Below are 22,099 nucleotides of genomic sequence, written 5' to 3'. Positions count from 1 at the left end.
AAATTGATTTTTCTTTTGATTTTTGTATTTACCTCCGAAACCTTCATAGCCTTGATTCCAGCCACCTTGGCCATAGCCACCGCCACCACCACCTCCGCCGCCATAGCCTCCATGTTGATTGCCATATCCGCCATGGCCACCACCATAGTTGCCTGAAATAAAAAGCAATTTTTAGAAAAATAAACTTTCAGAGCCCAAGGTAATAAATGTCACTAGACAAGGATTAATCTTTGCATGCTTTTATTGTAAATCTATTTCAATATTGAGCCTGGTCAATACTAAAATGGGTGACCATTTGGGAATTCCAGGTGCTGTGTGTACTCTCTGCCTATCTTGGCATTATTTCCAGTCATCCTGAACTTTTCCTTGTCACTGAAGTGTGTTGATTCAGAATAGGTGTCAGAGATTGCACAACTCTAGCCTCACAATTACACGCAGCTACCCTTACAAGGGGTATTCGATTGTCTTTTAGTACTGAACGGAGGAATCATTTCTTCACTAACAATATATTTCAGATTAAAAATTTTTTAAAACCAATTTCAGTGTGAAAAACAATGTCAAGAAAATGTTTTCATGAACATGTTGCTTATGACTAAAAATAAGCTGCAATGTGTTCTATTCTGAATTAAAATTATTGGAGTCAGTCCACTCGGGAGTTTCATAAACAGCCAAAATACGTATTTTGAATACAAATATTCTGACATGCAGTGATCCTTGACTAATGGAATTGGTAAAAGAAATTTGCTTACAAGCAGTTTTTGCCAATCTGTTAGTGCAGTTGGATGTTAACTGAAAGGTTGGTAGTTTAACATGCAGATGTGATTTACTTTAACAAGTTATGCAAAAATTTTTAATTTTTAATCTTTACAGATTAATCCTGATAATTCTCATACATTTACCAAAAACTTCCACATTGAAAAAAAAAAAAAATTGAAAAGCTAGATAAAAAAAAACATCTAATTATTTCTTAAAGTAAGAAACATTTAAGCTTAATACAGCATTTGGTAGTAGAAAATACAAAGATAAAATTGAAATGTATAATAGAGAAAAGACAATGTTTATTCAGATTTTAGTGAAGAGGAAGCAATTATCCATAATCAATAATATTAGCAGAGAGAAAGATACTAGAAATATTTATAAGCAAATCTCCTGCAACTATGACCTTCCAGCAGCGGAAATCAAGGTCAACAGTTCAGATTGAATATTGTACTACACAAGGGGTGGGGGATTAACAATTTTTTTAAAGCTGAAAAAAATTAGAAAAGCAGATTTAGTGATAAAGTAAGATAAAGATTTTTTTTTTTTTTTCTGACTAACAAGTTAGAGTTTCAACTTTATTTGCTAAATTCCATTGACACATTCTGTTGGATACAAAGCCAGTTAAAAGATGACTAACCATATAGAAATATGAAGTGCTAGAATGTTTAGGCCATTCGTTCAGCTTAAAATCAGTTAAGCACCCGTCCTACAAACCCTTAGGCGTTGGAAGGAGACTTACTTATTGTGGTCAGAGACAATAAAGAACTAAGATATAAAATAGTTGTTTACTGGATCATAAACAGATTTAAACAATTATACAATGACGAAACACGTTATGCGCAGAATGGGAAAAGGATGAAGTTTTATAAGTGTTAGTTCTAAGTCAAACTTTCATTTTTTTCTATTGCCTTTTATAATCAGCTAGAATAGTTTTTCGTAAAAGCTTACATATAAAGAGATGTTAATTTAGGCGTTAAAATTAAAATGAAGAAAAATTTTTAATGTGTGTAAAAATGAAACTTAAAAGCATATGTAAATTAAAGTCAACCAAAAGTTGTTAAATTTTTTTTAAGACCCTAACTGATGTCATTCCAAGCATCATTCATATAAAGATTCAAAAGAATCTTGTTTATCTATAAAAGTGAGAATGCACGCAAGGACACTTCTCAACCTATATACTCAATTTTTAATCAACAAACTTGAAATTTGGTATATAAAGAATTCAGACATGGAAAACTAATCCATTTTCATCCGGAAAAAAGGGGCTGCTAAGGGGTCAAAATTTAAAAATTGGTACGTGGGCGTCGTCGGATTGTCAACTGTTTCATGAATGCACATACACGGCCGGAAAACATGACAGCTTTCATGTTAAGAATAAGTAGGTTTAGAAAACACTTTATAGATTGCATCAAGCTGGTCTAATGGTTATCGTGCTTGACTGTCTTTAGGTCTTGGTTTCGATCTGAGCAAGAATTTTTTTTTTTTTAAAAGAAGTGAATTGTTTATAAAAAATATACTTGCATGCCAGTTTACATTTTTTAAATGTTTTTCACTCCATTTTCTTAAAGGAACTTAACGTTTAATACCTACAGAATTTGTTAAAATAATTCTGCATTAATTAAAATATGTGTATTTTACAACCGGGCAATGTCAGGCAACATGCGAGTGCAATATAAAGCTTAATTGAAATGCATTAAAAATGGTTACACATGAAATTGTAGGACAACAGCTAAACATCGATTTTGATAAACAAGCACTCTACCACCAACACCACCACCCTCAGACAGTCTTGAGCTGCTTAAGTGAGAAACACAAATCTCTAAAATGGAGTCAATCATGGTTATTGATAAAGAGATGTTAAATATGCAGCACTTAAGTCACTGCAAGGTCATTGAAAACTAAGCCAGGAAATTAAGTACCCCCACCTCACCACTAGTCACACACACACATATATATATATATAAAAGGACAAAATGTGTGATCATTTTATGTAGGTCTCGTAAAGGCTTTTTTTCGCAGACGCTCTGGAGGGGGGGGGGGGTACTAATGCTTAGAACTGTTTATATACCTCCTAGATAATATCTAGGATTTGGGAACGCAGGTTGCCTCTAGATTTATTTATGTTGATTTTTACAAAATTATTGCTATTTCAGCCCGTCTTGTGTTCATTCAGCTTTTTCGTATAAAAAGCGAAACTAATTCAAAGCTAAGGCACTGTTCCCGGCAAACGTCCAGAAGCAATCAGCTTTGATCAACGTGGGGACAAACTCCTTATATAAGACAATTGCTATTCAATCTGGACAATGGGAAGTTGGTTTCCCCCTCCAACATCTTGGGGGAAAAAGCTAGCAAAAGTTAACTCCGTGACTTCTATTTGACCTCATTAATGAGGTCAAATAGAAGCAGCAGAGTTAACTTTTATTGCAGCCACGTGTCAATTCTGTTAATAAATTCAAACATGTTTCCGTTAGTACTTCGCGGTGGCCCAATGGTGAACGTTGCATGTTTTTTTTTCACACTTAAATTTCCCACTTTGGCTCAAGGGTTCGATCCTCATACCTAACAAAAAAAAATTTTTTTTTTTTTTTTAAATATTTTACCCTCCCCAGTTTTCATTTACCCAAAATCACACACACACCTCCAGACACCCGGGCAACGCCGGGTACCCCCCCCACCGCTAGTATATATATATATATATATCATACTAGCAGGGTGCCTAGCATTGCCCAGTCATAAAACATGCTTAAATTTTATATTTTGATTAATGCAGATTTTGTATTTATCATATATTATATTGGACCCAATATATAGTAATGATTTAAAGTTTTAAAAAAATAAATAAATAAATAAAATGATTTGTGCAAACAGAATCGAAACCAAAACGTTTAGCTTACAGTTTATTTTTTTTGTCTTTGGTTAATGAAGGGGAAACCCTCTATACAGAGATTATTTTTGGTCCTTACCAGAGTGCCCCTTTGAGGAGCTGGTTTTTCCCCCACATTAAAAACGACTGTATCACATTTTGTTTTCATGGGGAAGCAAATGAATACAAATAGAAAAATGGGTTTTTAATATATCAAAAAAAAAATAAAAATAAAAAGTAAAAAGAAATTATAAGAGTAATATTATATATATATATATATATATATACATATATACACACACACACATGTATGTGTATATATATATATATATATATATATATATATATATATAAAAATACTAAAGTTAATCAATTTCTTTTTTATATATTTTTTTTAATCATACAAATCACATGCTAATATTCGAGTGATCATCTGTTATTAACTTTCACCCTTTTTAGTATGATTAATTCACTTTTATTTAAAATGTTTCTCTGGTTAAAAATTATAGTTGATATAAAATTAAATATTTTAAAAAGCCTTCCTAATAGTCTTTCAATGTTACAGAGTTATTGATTCATGTAAAAATTGTATGCAAAACGAAAGTTGTTTCCTTTAACAGTATTCAATATATCCTGTTATGACCCACCATTGTGTTTGTATACAATTATTTTTCAATGTGTCTTTAATGTCATAACTATGATTTCACATTTTTATTATAAGATGAACAATATTTCAGATCAAATTTATGCTTTATAGCACTATCTGCAAGTACAAATCAAAAACTGAGTAAACCACAAAATGCTCAATATCAGTAGACATGTATGTGTGCACACACACGTCAAAACCTCATTAATTCATTACCCACACAGCATCAGCTGTATAGCGTAATGGTGAGAAGTCTTGACTCATTTTGGTGGTCAGGTTTCGATCCTGGCTTGAAGCAGCTGCCTGTTTAGCCGCACTGATGAGCTGTGAAACAGGAAAACAGTACTGTATGTGGATGACTATATATATATATATATATATATATATATATATATATAAAACAAGTTCTAAATGTTTTTATTCAGTAGTCAGGTACAAATTTAACATTTGGAAATAAAGATTTTTTTTCAGATTTCATGAGAATTCAAATGAAGAAAAGTTTACCTTGATGTCCATAACCACCATATCCTGGGTGTCCACCACGGCCTCCCCAATTTCCAGGTCCTTTATTAGAAAAAGATTAACTCATCAGATTGAAATTTCAAACATCAAGTACTTTATTTTTTATTAAAAATAAAAAAAAATAAAAATGCATGTCACGTGAAAAAAAAAAAACAATCACTGTACTATTTCCAAAATTCTGTTAGAATTTTTAAATATTTGTAAATACAAAAATTTTACTTCATATTTCCATAATTTTATAAGATTTCTAATATATATATATTTGTTAAAAACAATGTTCATCCATTAACAGAATATTAAAATTAAAAAGTTTAATAACATCCACGTCATTTAACTAATCCTCACAAACTGATCATTGAGCAACTTTCATAGCTACTTGTCACTAATTTAGTCCCACAGACTGGCAACTTCAGTTGAGGTCGAAATTTTAACAATTTAACATACAAAAATTTCAGATAAATAGTTTTAGAATTAACTTAGAATAATGGAGAAAGTAAGGTCCAGATAAGAATTTGGCCCATCCTTACATTGAAAGGCGGAGGTGTGCATTATCACTATATCTGTACTGAGATTCAATTGGTGCGAGTTGAGTTGGCTTCAGACAAATTCATATCTCATATCAACACTGCTCATCGACATCAGTTGGCACAGTATCAAAACCAACTTTTCTTCTTATTCATATCAAAACTCGTTCTTTTAATGTCAAAACAATATAGATCAGAAATTAAATATTTTACATAAATTCTAGGTTCATACATTTTTCCAAGGTTATGTTGTGCTAAAATTAAGTGTTATCTGGTAAAAAGTAAGGTCCACACTTTTATGATGTTTAAGAATTTTTAATAAGAATTAAATTAATTTTAGTAGTTTCAAAAATGTCATTCGCTGAGAATTTATAGCAGCAGACTCAAGTGAGCATCTTTACATAATCAAAACTAAATACAGTGTTTTTATTAAAACAAATCAATTGCTTTAATGAGTTCCTCAAAACAGTGGCACAGAAAAAATAAGTTTTCTTTCGATTTAGGAGCACAAATTAAGACTTTTGCTTATAGTCCAATTCTAGTTAAAAATTTTGTACAAATTAAATACTTCAAAATCACTATCAAATGTGACTATATAGAAACAATTTCCAGATATTTCTCGCAATATCCTTGTTATAGATAAATGCAATCAATTGTTTGTGTCAATCTGACAAAATTAAAAGATGAATTCTGAGATGTATTAACTGTTGCTTTCAAAAATAATTTTCTATCTAGTATTAAAGTTTATCTGGCAAAGTCAATTATGATTATTTTGTGCACCTAAACCAAAGAAAAGTTTTTCCTGCAACACATTAAAACAGAAGACATTCAACAAAGCGTATTTTACGTTCTATTCAGATTGATCATACAAAGATTTGAAAGATGAAAGTACAAAGTCTTTCAAAGTTGAAAAAGTGCTTTGGATGAGGAAGGGGAAAAAAGTGCTGCTTATGCAAGTTGATATTTTTTAGTCGAGGTCAATCGGAGGCATAAAAGAGTTGACCACTCGGTGTTAGTTGGTAGGGGAGGGATGAATTCTTTTCTGCATGCTTACAAAGAAATTTGGGCATTCAAATACCAAAAATCTTTCAAACCATGGCAGCAAAATATTTGACATGAGGATTTTAGTTGAAACGTGAAAAGGTACAGAAAAAAAGCATAGCTAGCTCAACTTTTTAATGGGGTTAGTAGATTTGTGTAAGAAAAAATTAAATTTGCTTTTAGATTTTTGAAAGCATCATTGTCCCAAGAGGAAACAAACGTACCATTTTAAAATCAAACTGAAAAGTTGCAATATATTCCAGATATTTCTCCAGTTTATTATTCTCATACACAGCTTATAGAACTTAAAAATGCCAGGTGGCACCATCCGCCAGGAAAAATTAAAATGAATATAGTTATGCCACCCCCTTCTCCTCCTCCCACAAAATAAAGAAAGAAAAAAAATAAAATTTGGAAGTTTTCATTTAAGAAATGATTTTCTTCAGGTAACAGGTGTTGTCTGCTTACCTTGGTGATATCCTCCATTGAAGCTACCACCACCACCGCCGTAGCCATAATTACCAGGTGAATTATGCCAGTCGCCACCTGCACCTGCACAGACGATACAGTAGCAAGTTTGAGACAAAAGACACGTCTTCCTCAGAAGGGGAAGAAGAACACAGAGCATCAAGACAGAGGGAAAGAAAGATATTTGCAAGACTAAATAGATTCAGTCTGCTTACAGAAAACTAGGCCAATTAAGATATTGGCCAGAAAAACAAATCCAACAGTCAATAAGGGTCTTGTCTCCACATGAAAACAGGAAGAAAATAAAGTTTTAAGTCCTGTGCATTGTAAATTATTTTACAGGCTTTTAACATTTTCTTGTTAAAAGGAAACTAGGATTTTTTTCTTTAATTCAATGTATTCAGTCCATTAGCAATCCAAAAAAGGAGGCCCAGTTTCTTTTTTTTTTTTTAAAGCAAATGCCAATGTTAGAATATTTTACTAACATCAGTATTCGTGAAGGTTAAGCATGATAAAATGCAATCAAAACTTCACTTTTTATACTCCTGTTAAAAATTTTTTTTTTTTTAAACAAACCAGTGATAAAAATGTCAAAAAGTTAGTTCTCAGACAGCTTTAAAATTTGTGTTCTTAATTAGAACCTAATTAAGAAAAAAACTACAGAAACATCCTACGCATATACAGGGTGACCCAAAAAAGCTAAATGGAGGCCATCTAGAACATATGCTGTAGAACGGAGAAAAAAAGGCCAAAGACCCTAGTGTTTTGATGTGATGTTTTGAATATAATAAACTAGTTATGACCAAAGTTTCATTTCATTCGGACAAAACACTAAGAAACGGGGACTATTTAGAGTTGGGGCCCATTTTTTTTTTTAGGGTCATCCTGTACCCATCACGGAACAGAAATGTCATTCTAAAAATCATGTAAATTGGTCAAGTAGTTTTATTTTTATAAATTTTTTTAATGATTTAAAACCAATTAATGTAAAATCAGTAACATTACAAGTTTGAATTATTGTGGAGTTATCGGCCTCAGTTTTAAAGATGGCAAAAGTTTTTGTTTACTCATGGAATTTGATTTTATTTAAAAATAAAACTACTTCAATTTCTTATTTTTGGAATATATTCAGAGATGGATACGTACATCATAAAGATGTTTCTGTACTTGTTTTTTTTCCATTAGGTTTAGAACCAAATCAAAATTTGTTATACAAATATACAATCTATCAAAAAGCCATGCGTGCAACAAGACAAGTTCAAGTTTTAAGTTATACTTGAAAAATAACTTTTTAGCAGAAAATCAGTTAAACAGAAACAGAACAATGGGCTCATTCATAGGGACTAAGGTTTGATCAAAGCCAGTTGGGTCATTTAAGATGGGGGTATCATGTTCAAAATATAACATTCAGCAATTCCAGGAAGATCACCGACAATGTTTCTGAATACATCAGATTGGGTTTCAAATCTAAGGAAACAAGTTGATACAGTTTTAATCAGCTTCCATAAAATATTTTTTTTTTTTTTAAAAAGCTGGATTTATTATTCAATTTATAAATATCCCAAAAAGACAATTGAATTCAGCAGCTCAAAAGTTGAACCCTCACCCTCTTTAATTATGAGCAAAACTTTAGTTTAAAAAATATGCCATCAAACTAAAAGCGTGCAAAGCAACCAACTGAAAACTTTTCTGCACACTGAAGCTGGCCGCTACTTGATGCATGCAAAAATCACCTAAAAAGCAATTGAGTCTGAAGTGATAAATGCATGGATTGCTATGAAACAGAAGTAGGGCTCGAGTTTTAGGAGCAAGTTGTGAGATTAAGAAAACAAGTGAGAAAAAATGCACAAGGAAAAAAATGACATTACCTCTGCCGCCACCCATGCCTCCACGACCACCTCTGCCTAAAAACAAAAACACAGTATGTCATGCAAAGTCACTTAAAAGAAGGAAAATATCTAGACAGTTGTCTTATCAGATTGAATTTCTGAATGATTACTTAAACTTAATTGTTTTTGTCTTGTCATAAAAGCTTTAAGCATCAAAGTTGTGAGATTTGATGAAAATTTTCATTTGTTATCGTAACCATGTTATTAACACGATTACTTCATTACATTTTATTTTCTAAATTATGTAGTCCAGCTGAATAACTAGCAACATGGAAAAAAGTTTTATGACCAAAAAATTGGTAAGAGAATTAGTTTAAATATAAAGAGGTAAGAATTTTTTGTACAAGTGTAAAAGTAAAACAAATAAAAATTAGCTTTACTTTAACTCAGGCAACACTAAATATTAAACCATTTTAAGTTTATAAATAAATCTTGATAAAATAATTGAAACTTATTTTACTGTGCATTCAATATAGTTGAAATATTAAAGATTCAGGTCTTAAATTTGAATATTTCCTAATATAATGTTTTTTTTAAATATAGCTTATTTCCAAAATAAGTGTCATTTATAGCAAGGTATGTACCTGGAGGTCCTGGCGGACCCATGTGAGGTCCTGGTCCCATAGGTCCACCCATATGAGGTCCTGGTCCCATAGGTCCAGGCCCCATCGGCCCTGGTCCCATTGGGCCACTCATGGGTCCCATGTTGATCTGTTTGTTGTGGTTCATTTCAGCTCTTGATAAAGCTTTCTTCACTTCCACCCGCTTGCCTTTAAAATCCAGATATTTTTTTACTGAAATGAAAAATATAAATGAATTAAATCAAGCAGACAATTCTTTGGTCATATTTTTGCAAACTGAAAAAAAAAAAAAACACAGGATTCTTTGATATAATAGTTGTGAGAGTTTTCCCCTTTTGTTTAGGAGTCATAATTGACTTTGATGTTTATTTAGCACTGCAGTTTAGCATCGCAGCACTTGGTCAAAGTGCTAATGCCAATTCTGTGATTTGGTACAGATAAAAGTGACAGATTAGAAAATTAAAAGTTTCAAATTAATTTTCTTGACTTCTGAACAAGTTTTTTTTTTGTTATAAAGATGCATCCTATCAGCTAGGAAGTTTATTGGCCGAACCAATACAAGTCATAAATTGGCCCCATCAGTAATTAAACTTAGTTAATTCTATTCAATATTTTCAATCCTCTCAGAATATTTATCTTTCAAAATTTCATTAACTCTTATCCTTAAGTACTTTTGGCTTTAATCAGTGGAGACTTAAGTTAAAAATATTTTTTAGTAACTGATCAAAAACGGCTGAAGAATAGTATCAGAACAAACACTACACTTTGCTCCTAAAGTTTTACAATGAAATTAAAATATTAATTTTCTCACATGCCAATCATATCAAAGAACCAAAAATAGTGTGAGGATTTTGAATTTTTTCAAGTTGATAGTACATTTTTATTTTTTTTTATTTTTAAATTGACAAATCTTAATTTTGTGAATCCAAAAAGATGATTTGTTATTCAAAGTGGATATTAATACTCACGCACTAATTTATCAACTGTATCATAATCTTCAAAAGTAATAAAACAGAATCCTCTTTTTTTCCCAGTTCCTTTATCTGTGATCATATCTATAGATTCGATTTTCCCTTTTGAGCTAAAGAAATCTCGAATTTCGTCTTCACTCGTATCTTCTTTGATTCCCCCAACAAATAATTTCTTTACTGTGGCTTGAGAATCTGTTTCCTGAATAGAAAAACAAAATTACAAAATTAAGTTCTGGTTTTAAGTTAAATTTTTTTTTTTTTTTTTTTTACAAAAAGAAATTAATTTTTAAAAACTTTAAGTTATATAATTTGTAAAAAATAAGCTTTCAAAATTTCTTTTAAAATGCATTTATTCTGGCATCTTTGGCTTATCCACATGAGAAATCTAGTGATGCAAAAACAATCAACAACTTCAGCCTAATTTAAGTTACTCACTCAAACAAGATTTGATAGTCTCCCTTACTTGATCACTAGCAAGAATCTATCGAATGACAACTTTCACAAGAGTATTAGTAAGAAGTGGTTCCCTAGACCAGACAAAACTTGAAGCCAGATGCTACTTTCATATATCAATATACTGTTACTAATATACACAATTTCTTTAAATCCACGTAAAACATTATACAGCACTATAGATATACATTATAGAAGGTCCCATAAGTAAATTGGGACTTTCCCATATCTTTTGAAATTCTGACTTAAATAAAATTTTTGTAATCCTTAAAATCTATTTAACAATCACAATTTTGGAAGTCCTTTGGCAAAACTGAACCATTCATTTCATCAGTACAGATTCTGAAATGCTCTTCAAATGGCTGCTTTCATCAAGGTGTGGATTAACATTAGATCTTCTTTCAACCAATATTCGCCAGCATTCAAATCTGGAGAACTACTGGGCCAAATGTGCTTCAGGATAAACCAGGGAAGATTTTTCATCAGGTTAAGTCTGGACTTAGTTTTACTCCATGTGCTGATCTTGAACAAGCAATTACTCTGGTAGCTTTGTAGTATCTATGAATTCAGGGCAGCAAAACATCATTTAGAATCTTAAAAAATACTGTGTTGATTTGAAGTGCAGCTTTGATAAAAGACATCCTTTCATCACAGAAGCAGAATTCTTGCTCCACATCATGGAGACAAACATAACTTGTGTTCTGGCAGTTGGCAACCCCACTCACAATGAACATATTTTTCATCAACAAAAAGGCACACATCCTTTGTTCTTGATATAATTATGGTTGGGAAATCTTTCAAACCCAGATGGCTCTTGAGCAGGCAGAGAGGAGGTTGTGGCATCTCCTCACATAATGAGGACCTTGGATAGACCTCTGGACTTATCTGCAGATAGTCTGTGCCTAACATTGCGTCTTTTGGCCAGTTTTTACAATGACAGGGTTGGGTCTACCTTTATCAACTTTTTCAATCCTGCCAGAAAAGTTTGGGTTCGCTTTCGATCATCGTGAGGGCTGCGATGACTAACTTCAAGATCATTAAAGCCAAACAGGTTTTTTGTTTACAGTTGTATTTCTAAAAGATTTTGAATATTGTATTGTTTACCTGTGCTCGCTGTCCCATCAATTGCTACTGGGTCATTCTAGAGATTGAAAAGTTTTTGTTTATAGAATCATTTTCAGCTTGTAGATGCGGTCTTGGTTTTGTTTTATAGAACAGGGGTGGGTATTGTTCTAGTTAGATTTTCCACTAGTCCAATTGTTTTTAGGAAATTTAATATTTTATTTGTACAGTGCTAAAAAGCCTTTCTAGATTGTTCACTTGGAAGAACAAGGATCTTATTTCAAAATCTTTGTATTCAATTAGTTTAATTGGCAGAAGTTTCTGGCATGGTACACAAAGAGGAAGGTGGTCTTCTGCTTAGGTGAGCATGTAATGAAGATATGACCTATACATAATCTGGCTAGGATTATGTCTCCATTTCTCTGCTCCCTTTATGCCAGTTACCATTATTTGATAGTAAGAGATATTTAGTGTCATTTGTTATTAACAGTAATTATTTCATGCTTCTGCCATTTATTGGAAATGTATGTGTTAATGGTTTGTTGGAAATCTGTATAGAATCTCCATATTGGATTGCTTCATTTTAATGGTTTCTTTAGCTGATGAGTAAGCCTTTTCATTTTCTGATGTCAGTATGGCTAGGTAGCCAACACAAAATATAAGGTTTATACTCCTTGATTATATGAGTAGTTTGTTTATAAGGAGGTTGCTTATGTATTTTTAATTTTGTGAATTTGGAATCAAAGATGTCTTGAAATTTCTTTTCTGGGATAATATTTAGGGCTAAATCAATTGCTGCATCTTCTTTGCTATAAATGACTGCTATTGAGTAGGCATTTGGGGATTTGGTTTTGTTCAAGATGGCAGCACATCCTACAGTCAACTATTTTGGATCTGTGTAGACATTCTGGATAATTTTGTTGGATAAGTTCTTTCAGGAAGGAGGGAAGGTTTAATTAGCACAGTTGGCCAAGTGAGAAACTAAGGGGGGGATTTCCACAGTTTTGGCAAGTACTGATCAGTTTGAAGCTCTTTTCAACCTTATATTTAATCCAGATTTTCTAGTCATGAAGAGGAAGACGTTTTCACATTCACTAGTGAGAAAAGAAAAAATCTTCACTTTCTACCATTGTCTGAAAGGAAAAAGAAAAACGCCTGTTCTGATTTTAAGCAAAATTCACCCAAGAAAATGGATTTGCTGGATCAAGCTGTTAAAATACAATATTTAAGCAGCAGAAGTTATGAATCACCCAGGTATAAGTATTTAATCTGAAAATCTAGAAAAACAGTTTGAGACTCTTGGTATTAACCTGATAGCTCAGTTCCTTGTGAAGATATATATATATATATATATATATATATATATATATATATATATATATATATACACATCTAATGACGTCTAAATTTTAAAATTAAGTCATTGTTTTTGAATATGTGACCAAGTATTTTTATTCAAATTGTCTTGAATTTAACTTAAAACATTTGAAGTGTTCCATTTTACATTTCTGTAATCTACATGCATTACTGAAATAAGAACCTCAGTAGCCATTGGGTAACTCTGGTAAGTATATTGTACATTTCAACATAAGGATATGTTTTACAAGTGCTTACGTACAGTTTCTATACAAACACCAGATGAAATCTAGAATGTAAACAAGATTTTATTTATGCAAGCATCTACATTTATTATACATGCACATATATTTACTTGTTGCCAGGAACTTACACATATCTACTTACGTTTCTTGGCATGGCTCTTTTAGTTTCGACTTCCTTGTTGTCGATATTGTGTGGCCTGTTTCGTTGTGCTTCATCAACTTGTTCTTCAGTTTTGTATGTGATGAAACCAAAACCCCGAGATCTTTAATAAATTAAAAATGGTACATTCAGTTTGAATAGTTTTATTTTTAAAGACTAAAAACAAAACAAAACTTTAAAAACAAGTTTAAATTTCTCGACATTGATATTTTAATGGCTTAAGACTTCCATTTATACATCAAATTTGATTCTTATCGGTTAACACCTACAAAGACCAAAAAGCACTTGAGATTGTCAATGTGATGGGAATGGAAAACAATGGGTGGAATGGACAAAAATAGATTGCTAGATGGAATGGCTAGACAAATATTTGAAGACTGCTATATTGTCAATAAGGAAGTAGTTCTACATTGTGTTCCAGAAGAGGTGAGGATCCTAAATCTTCAAAACTCAGTTTTGTTGTTTTTAATTACCAGGTTTTAGAAACCTCTCTAAAACAAGTAAAATTCCAATGCAGTTTTTAAAAAGCTATTTCTCTAAAATGTTTTGAAAAGTAATTTTCAGCTGTGTAAAATGCTCCAAACAGCATTTAAATTGATGCTTAACTTCAGTATTAAGCAGTAAAATCCTCAAAAAGCATTAAAATATAAGGAAATTAAATTTTCAGATTTTTCAAGGTCATTTTTATGGATAAGGATTTCATAACTAAGGTTTCACAAATTAGAGCTTAGAATGCCAATGAACTTGTGATAATTTGAGGTTATTTTATAAAATTTTGTTCATTCCCTTTATAAATATACAATTTTTTCCCCCTTGTATCAAATGTTTTTCCAGTTACAAATTTTTTTTTTTTTTTTACTGTTTTTCAACTTAGTATACACACTGGAGAAAAACCATCATGGGAAAAAAAAATTTCACAAAATCTAAGTTGAAAACTTTAAACTTTTGCTCATTATCAATGGTTTCCATCCATATTTATATGGTCCAAATTTGTTTTGATTCACTATTAAGAATCAAGCTTGATATTTATTGTGCTTTACATATTACATAGATTCAATGTGTTAGCTTTTAAAATGAAAAATTTCAGATCACACGATTTTTATTTTTAAGAGTTAATAGGATTTTGTCCAATATTTAAATTGATTTAAGCTAAGAATTTCCATCAATTTTTAACAGATTCGTAAAGATTTTTCATTTTTTTCACCTGCATTTTAGTTAAATTGGCTTACAGACAACATAGCAATCAATTCAAATTTTCCAATTTTCAGACTGAACAGTGATTATTCAGCTCTCAAAATAAATTCATTATTTATTTTTCAAAGACCTAAGTGTCCACATAAATCTCAGATAATGAAAATTTGATTTGCAAGGTAAAAACAAACAGCAACAACAGCTTTTTTTTATTATTTAATTCATTCAGTGAAATTATGTACTTAGCTCGTTTACAAAATTGGTGCTAATCTGATCAAAGCCTAAAAATGAAACGAAACAAATCATTCAAGCTGGTCCCTTTTTACTTACCTACCCACAAGGGCAGTAGAGAAAAACCCAGCTAGAAAAAAAAACTGGGCAAGATAAAAATTGTCTATCTAGGATTTCTCATTCACCGAGGACAAATCTGGACACTAAATTTTACTGTTCTGCAATAATCAAGGTGGTCCATTCTGTTTAGATTTATCCATCTGATTTGTCATGAGGAAAATAAAACTGGTAAAGCATTAATTTTCCATATGTCTAGCGTTCTTTTTGTAGACAATAAACACAGATTTACTTTAAAACAGAACCAGGATTCACTTTTATTGCAATAGTAACATTTAAAATTTTTTTTAAAACTTTGGCTTGAATGTAAAGAAATGATACCAAGATCAATATATTAAAATATGGACTTACTTTCATTGCATCTATTTGTATTAGTTCCAAATACTGATTTGTTTCATATCAGTATTTGTTGGTTAATTGCTGCCAAAGTAATGGGACAAGGTGAAGAAAACAAATTTATATCGCTCATACAATGCATTATCATAGTAACCCCCAGCATACAATACAACCCAGTCTTATAACAAGACACCCACATCTGTAGACAAAATACAGTTACAGCTGTAATAATCAATGGCACTGGTTTCTCACAACAGAAGTATATGGGGACGAATCAACAGTTTCTGAAGCCATCTTTGATCCACGTTCCTACAAGGTTTTCTCCATCTAGTCCTCAAGCACATGGACAACCACGTACTAACATGGTACGGCTAATATTGTTTCCTGCCAAAGTTCAAGCCAAATTTTAGGAAGCAAACTTTATTAGTTTCAAGGAAAAAATACAAGCTGACAAAATTGATGAAATTCATTGGCTTGAAATCAAGAACTAAATGATACAAAAAAGAAAAAGTTTTTATTGAACACTCAATTGAACATTCAGCCAATCTTTTCATTGAACCAGTTTATGGAAAGATGTGTAAAAAAAAAAAAACGACTGTAAAATGTTTATTTGGCCAGGAACCCGAGCAACATCGAATCTGCTGCTTGTACCCCAGTGCGATTTTGACTTTACGACCTAATCCAGCACAATATAAACCCTTATCTCATCTTCAGAACGCATTCGGAATAAACACCTTCAACCTCCCCGTGTTAAGAATGGCTTTCAAGGTTGGGTTAGGTCGTAAAAAATACCGCATTTTTTTTTTTTTAATGCAATAAACGATGAAATGCCAGTTTGAGGGAACGGTTGCAAATTGCTTGGATCAGGAAATTTGGTTATTAAACTTGTTTCATATTTAAATACCATTCATTCCCCTCTAAGAGAGCAGAGTAGGTTATTTTATGCGAGCAAAATCCAGCTCCAAGAAGGGTCATTACAGATCGAGACAAAAACGGTTTCAGTTTAGAAAATTTTCTTTCACTGAACGAGAACGGAAAAATTTAGTATCAGAAAGGGGTAATTGTTAACGCGCCCTCCGAGAGGAGAATGTATAAAAAAACTTTCTGTATGGGCATTATAAATGGTTGTTTTTGCTAAATATTAAATGAGTAATCATTTAGAGTTAAAATCCAGTTAGTATTACGCATATAATCTCGAGAAAACACGCTTAAATGTGTCAATATTAAGTTTACCCGTGTCAGAATCTTTGGGAAAAATCGCCATTGCAAATTTGACACCCCTAAGACAAAACTGCAAATAAAATATAAAAAACTCGTAATTTCTGTTTTTAAAGTGGGTTTATTTTCTTCCAAAATAAACTATTAAAGTTGTTTCAAACATAAAAATATTTCTTATTTGTTAAAAAACCGTGTTGACAAAATATCCGCTCGCAGTGATTGAATATGCGAACATTTTGTCTACACGGTCTTTTAATAAATGAAATATTTTTATTATGTTTGAAACAACTTTAATAGTTTATTTTAGAAGTATATTCCATAAAGAAAATAAACCCACTTTAAAAACAGAAATTACGAGTTCTTTATATTTTATTCGCAGTTTTTTGTTGGGGGGGGGGGGGTGTAAAAAATTCCGCCAAAATTCTGACACTGCTAGTGCTACGCCTACAGATTTTTCATTCTGCTAGGGACGGCATCTTTAACGATTACCCAAAACAGATACACCGTTTTCCGGCAGTTTACATAACGCATGTGCGAAAACTAATTCAGTTTCCACGGATATTTGAAACTGAATTCTGCATCTTTTTTTTTTAATTACATAAATTAAATCCATTTAAATTTAACGAATGTAATTCCAAAATTTTCGATCCTATTTGTTCCCTATTAGGAAAACTTCATAGGTGAATTTTTGTGACAATTTAAAAAAAATTACTTTTTCGTGTTGGGGTCCCTCATGACTACACAGTCAACAACTTCGCCCCACGGTTCAAAATATTCTTTCATGGCTTCTTCATTTGTGGTGTAGTTGAGCCCTCCAATGAAGAGCTTGCAGAACTTCTCTCCATCGGAATCGCTGTCCCGATATCTTCCCCTTGACTGAAAAGAAAAAAAAAAAAAAAATTGAAAATATAAGTTAAAAACAAACATTTAAAATCGAAATATTGGAAATCACCCCCCTCTCCCTACTAGAAAAAGAAAAATTAAAAGAGCACTAAGTTTAAGGAAATAGGATTTAGAGTCGGGGGGGGGGGATCATTTTATCATGTAAACTTAACGCAAAACAATTTTTGGACTACTTGACAGACTAAAATGATTTTAGTCAACCTTGACCCTTTCTGATAATTTAAGGAGTTGAAAATTAAAATCTTAAAAAAAAAATATTTTTCGTAAATGAGAAATTACTTCAACTTTCACTTTATAAAAGATTCAAGTCGATAAAATTTAGAAGCAATCAAGAAAATATTTGACCTTGTCAACGGATCCATTTGAAAGATTTGATACAAATTGAGGGTTTAAGAAAATATAATCGAATATTTTTACAAAAATAGATAAGTTAAAATCTAACATTTTTTTTTATTGGAAAACTGAAATATTTCAAGAAAATTTATAGACACCCAATTGGTCTGGAAATCGGTGGTTTTATTCTAGATTTACAAAGATTCCGGCAACCGAAAATAGTAGTAATAGTAAAAATCGATAAGTGCAGATGCACTGTTGGGATCTAACATTCATGAACAAAATGAACTAATATTTTAAAAATGAATATGCACAAATATAAGGAAATTTATTTTTTTTTTTACATTAAAAATTTTTTATGTAAAAAGAGAAAGTTTTTCACCCGATAATCTTTAAGACAAGGTTTTTAAAACGTAAATTTTAATATTTTATTTTGAATCCTATCACGTGACATTTGGAGCACTTAAAAAAAAAATTAAAAACTTGGGAGTAAAAGCGATGATTGCTGTCAAGACTCCCCCCCCTCTCCCTTTTTAATTATTTTAACAGTGGTTGGGCAATTCAGTTTGTGCGCTGAGTTTGTTTTTTTTTAAACTTCAAATTGAAATGCATGTACTTATGCAGAATACGGATCGTACTGAAATATTTCAAACCGTTCTTAATATAGCGGGGGTGGGGTATTTAACACTATTCTGTACTTACACCTAAATAAAAGGATACCGTTAATCATATTTTAAAAAATAGCACGGACAATGGTATAATAAAGCTATTTTGGGTTTTAAAGGTATTAAAATTCGTGAAGTTATTAAATCCATTATAATGCATTTCGGCTTCCTTCATAAGCAAAGCATTTTATAAAATATCCCGTGAACCTTCTAAATTTGAACTGTCGAATAGAAATTGGTTCCAGAAATACTAAATCCTTAAGTATTTGCAATCTATTTACATCCAATATATTACAGCATTTAATAGGTTCATTTGATACATTTAAAAGTTAATCATAAAACGAGATTTTAAAATAAAACGCACACTAATGTGGGATATATATATATATATATATATATTATATATATCTATATATATATATATATATACACACACACACACACACACACGATTAAAACAAAAATGAAAGTAAAAAAAAACAAAACTCCCGGGCAACGCCATGTGAGCAGGGGTAGTTTTAATAAAGCCGGAGACCGCATAGGGGTGTTTAAAAAAAAAAAAAAGTTGAGGGAGATGAACAAAAGAATTGGGTCGAATAATGGCTTAGTTTTTCGACAAGGGAGAGAGAAAGGTGGAGAAATAGAACAAAACTGCGCAAGATGGACATTTTATGAAGTGGATTAGTTGTCAAGAACAAATTAAACTATAATTTGTTATAGACAAGTTAAAAAAATCTTCCGAAATCGACCTAATATTAAAAATTAAAATTCAGATGTAAGCGAGAAGATTTTTTTTAATATTTGAGAATTTTTTTTTTTTTCCGGAAGTAATTAATGACATGAGTTTCTAATATGCTTAAAATTAGAGTTGAGTAGGACAAGAAAAATCCACCCACGTTTTTTTTTTTTAATAAATAACATTACTTATGACGATGTTGATGGTAGCTTTTACCGGCATATATGATGGTACTTACAAATACTCATGGCGATGATGGCTACCATCAGCATCATCGCCGTAAGTAAACCGATGCTCAATGATAGAACGAGATGGGCACTTTAAAGCATATTAGAAAATTTTTTTAAGTTAGAAATATCAACAAATGTATTTGTCAAAATATATATATTTTTTTTAATGCTAAATCTGATGTTTTAATTTTAACGTATAAAACAGAAACCGAGTTAAATAGGAAAAAACCCACCCACGTTTTTTTTACAAAGAAACATAGATATACTCCTGGCGATGATGCTGGTAAATTTTACCGGCGCTCAATAGATGTACTCGGTAAATAGAGATAAAGCGACAAGTATTTGCTTATATCTAGGTTTTAAATTTTTTTTTGAAATACCAGAAAGTTTGAATATAGCCATAGATTTTAAAATCTAATAATTACATTTTATGATTTAAGGTTTTGGAAAAATTATATTACTTTATGATTATAATGTAAGATTTCATACAAATCGGAAATGAATGTTTGATAGTATCGAATTGAGATTTAAAATGAAATTTCAAGTTTTAAATTGGGTGAAAAAAAATAAAGCGATTTACTTTGTCTTTAACAGCAACAAAGAAATATACATAAAAGATAACATTTTAAAACCTAAAACTGAAGTTTTCATCTATAAATTAATATGAAAAAGGATTATATATATATATATATATATATGGCCTAAATTTTTTTTTTTTAATTTCATCGTGGAGCTGGAATAATTCCTAGGGCAACCCCCCCCTCTTAAGGTCAGTCGTTAACAAAATGTTTGAGTTTTACAAACGATCGAAAAAATATGCAATTTGCATATTATTAGTATTATTAGTTTATAAAATCAAAATTAATTGAAACAAGATGCGAAATTCAACATGCTTTGTAGAATGAACAAAAATAATCCATCCGTCCTACGAGGTATCCCTTCATCAGTTCAATCTAGGATGACTTGTAGTAAGTAAATGATTCAGGAATCAGTTCTAAAAGCAATGATAATCAAAGGTGGTGTCACCATGAAGAGAAACGATAGAAACATACGTAAACATCTTTAAAAATAATAACAAATATTTTGCAAAAACAGATGAAAAATACGTGGATAAAATATATTTTAAAGGTTTACCTCAGGCATGATAGCTCCTTAGTATTCTATTCGAGAAAGAGCACTTCCGCCTTGCTGTACCTTTTATATAGTTAAAAATTTTGAGCATTCCTATTGGTTAGTTTGAATGAATGAGATCGGTCTCTGATTGGTGGAATTTTTTTTTTTTTATGAATATTTAATTAGACTAAAATCTTTACCAATATATTAATGATTTCTTTTTTTTTTTTTTTTTTTAATGTATTAAAACATTTCTCGAATAAACGAAAAAAATGAAAACAAACACATTTCAAAATATTTTGTAAAATTTATTATTATTTATTTATTTATTAAGTAATACTTGTCCGTTTTTACTACTCGTACTAGCGCGTGTGGGGGTACGAGAAAGCAATAAGATGGAGAGAGAGAGGAAGGGGGGTTACAAATCTTTACCGTTACGTTACGTGGCAGCATTATGATGAAAGCCGAACATTGTAGAGCCTCTACAATGTAGAGGTTTGAAATATAATTGAGAATGAAACTCGGAAATTTTTATAACCCCCCCCCCCTCTCCCTTCATCCTACTTTCGGTTGCGATTTGATAAATAAATATGTTGTTTTCTTTTCTGTATAACTTGCTAACAAGACTAATAAAAAAAATGGTATGATCAAAACTGCCCTTCACGAAATAATAAATATTCGGTTATTTTCAATAATTTGAAGTAGTAATAGAGCTCTCTACACCATGGCGGACTTTTTCAGAGAAAATCACAATAAAACATTTTGCAAGATCTGTTTTATCGTAACTTTCCTCTTTATTATTATTATTATTATTATTATTATTTTCGTGTCGTTGATATGATTAAAATTAAAATATAAATAGATTAAATTCAATTTATAGTAAAATTAAAAGCATGCGAAAAGCCGAAACCGTTGCATAATGGCCGGCTTCATAAAGATTTTTTCTCCTTAAAAGCATGTGCTGAGTGATGTGAATTTTTTTTTTTTTTTTTAAGTCTTCAAGCTAATATCAGAGTAGAAATATGGTTCTGGTGAATTCGAAGCGATTTTCCTCCCATGAATTATCTCTTCCTTCGGGAGGAATGAGGGAGTATCGCCTTCTGTAACTATTTTGAGTGACCCCCTTTGGATGAGAAGAGCTGGATTCCCCCCCAAACTTAAATGGAACTCGTCACGTCATGTAAAGACGATACTGTATGAAAAGTAGTTAGTTCTTAGGTATTTTGCGAATAGTGGTAAAACGTTTTTTCGTCATGAGTGTAGAAGCAGCAGGAGCAGCTTTTAAAATCATTTTGTTTTACCGCTTGCGTCTAATAGAAAAAAAAATTGTTTTGAGTTTCATAAGTATTCGCATAAATATATAATGTACAATTCTTGCTAAATTTAAATGGAATCGAATGTTTTAAGAAAATAAAACTATTTTCTATAATTATATCTAAATAATTTTAATAATATCCTTTTTATAGTGTATATTAATAATAAAAAA

General features: G+C 31.2%; 1 protein-coding gene across 4 annotated transcripts in view; it reads right to left on the bottom strand.

The window, feature by feature from the left end:
* LOC145258177 (heterogeneous nuclear ribonucleoprotein A1-like 3) overlaps positions 1-20,773 on the bottom strand; it is a 29,979-nt gene extending 9,206 nt beyond the window's left edge. For 2 of the 4 annotated variants that reach the window (XM_080115999.1, XM_080116000.1), the window contains exons 1-9: positions 20,635-20,773; positions 17,346-17,509; positions 13,523-13,643; positions 10,262-10,463; positions 9,297-9,506; positions 8,692-8,727; positions 6,824-6,907; positions 4,773-4,832; positions 33-152 (exon numbers count right to left, since the gene is read on the bottom strand). In XM_080115999.1, the coding sequence (XP_079972125.1) occupies positions 33-152; positions 4,773-4,832; positions 6,824-6,907; positions 8,692-8,727; positions 9,297-9,506; positions 10,262-10,463; positions 13,523-13,643; positions 17,346-17,509; positions 20,635-20,643 (1,006 nt within the window). In that variant the 5' untranslated portion in view covers positions 20,644-20,773. The remainder of the gene's footprint in view (positions 1-32; positions 153-4,772; positions 4,833-6,823; positions 6,908-8,691; positions 8,728-9,296; positions 9,507-10,261; positions 10,464-13,522; positions 13,644-17,345; positions 17,510-20,634) is intronic. The other 2 variants (XM_080116002.1, XM_080116003.1) reach the window with 1 other exon arrangement.
* Between the last annotated feature and the right edge of the window lie 1,326 nt (positions 20,774-22,099).

The sequence above is a fragment of the Euprymna scolopes genome, chromosome 33 (genome assembly GCF_053919585.1).
Source record: "Euprymna scolopes isolate OS-2025 chromosome 33, ASM5391958v1, whole genome shotgun sequence".
Lineage (NCBI taxonomy): Eukaryota > Metazoa > Mollusca > Cephalopoda > Sepiida > Sepiolidae > Euprymna > Euprymna scolopes.
Note: the sequence above shows the minus strand (reverse complement) of the source record. Positions and strands in the feature narration are given on the sequence as shown.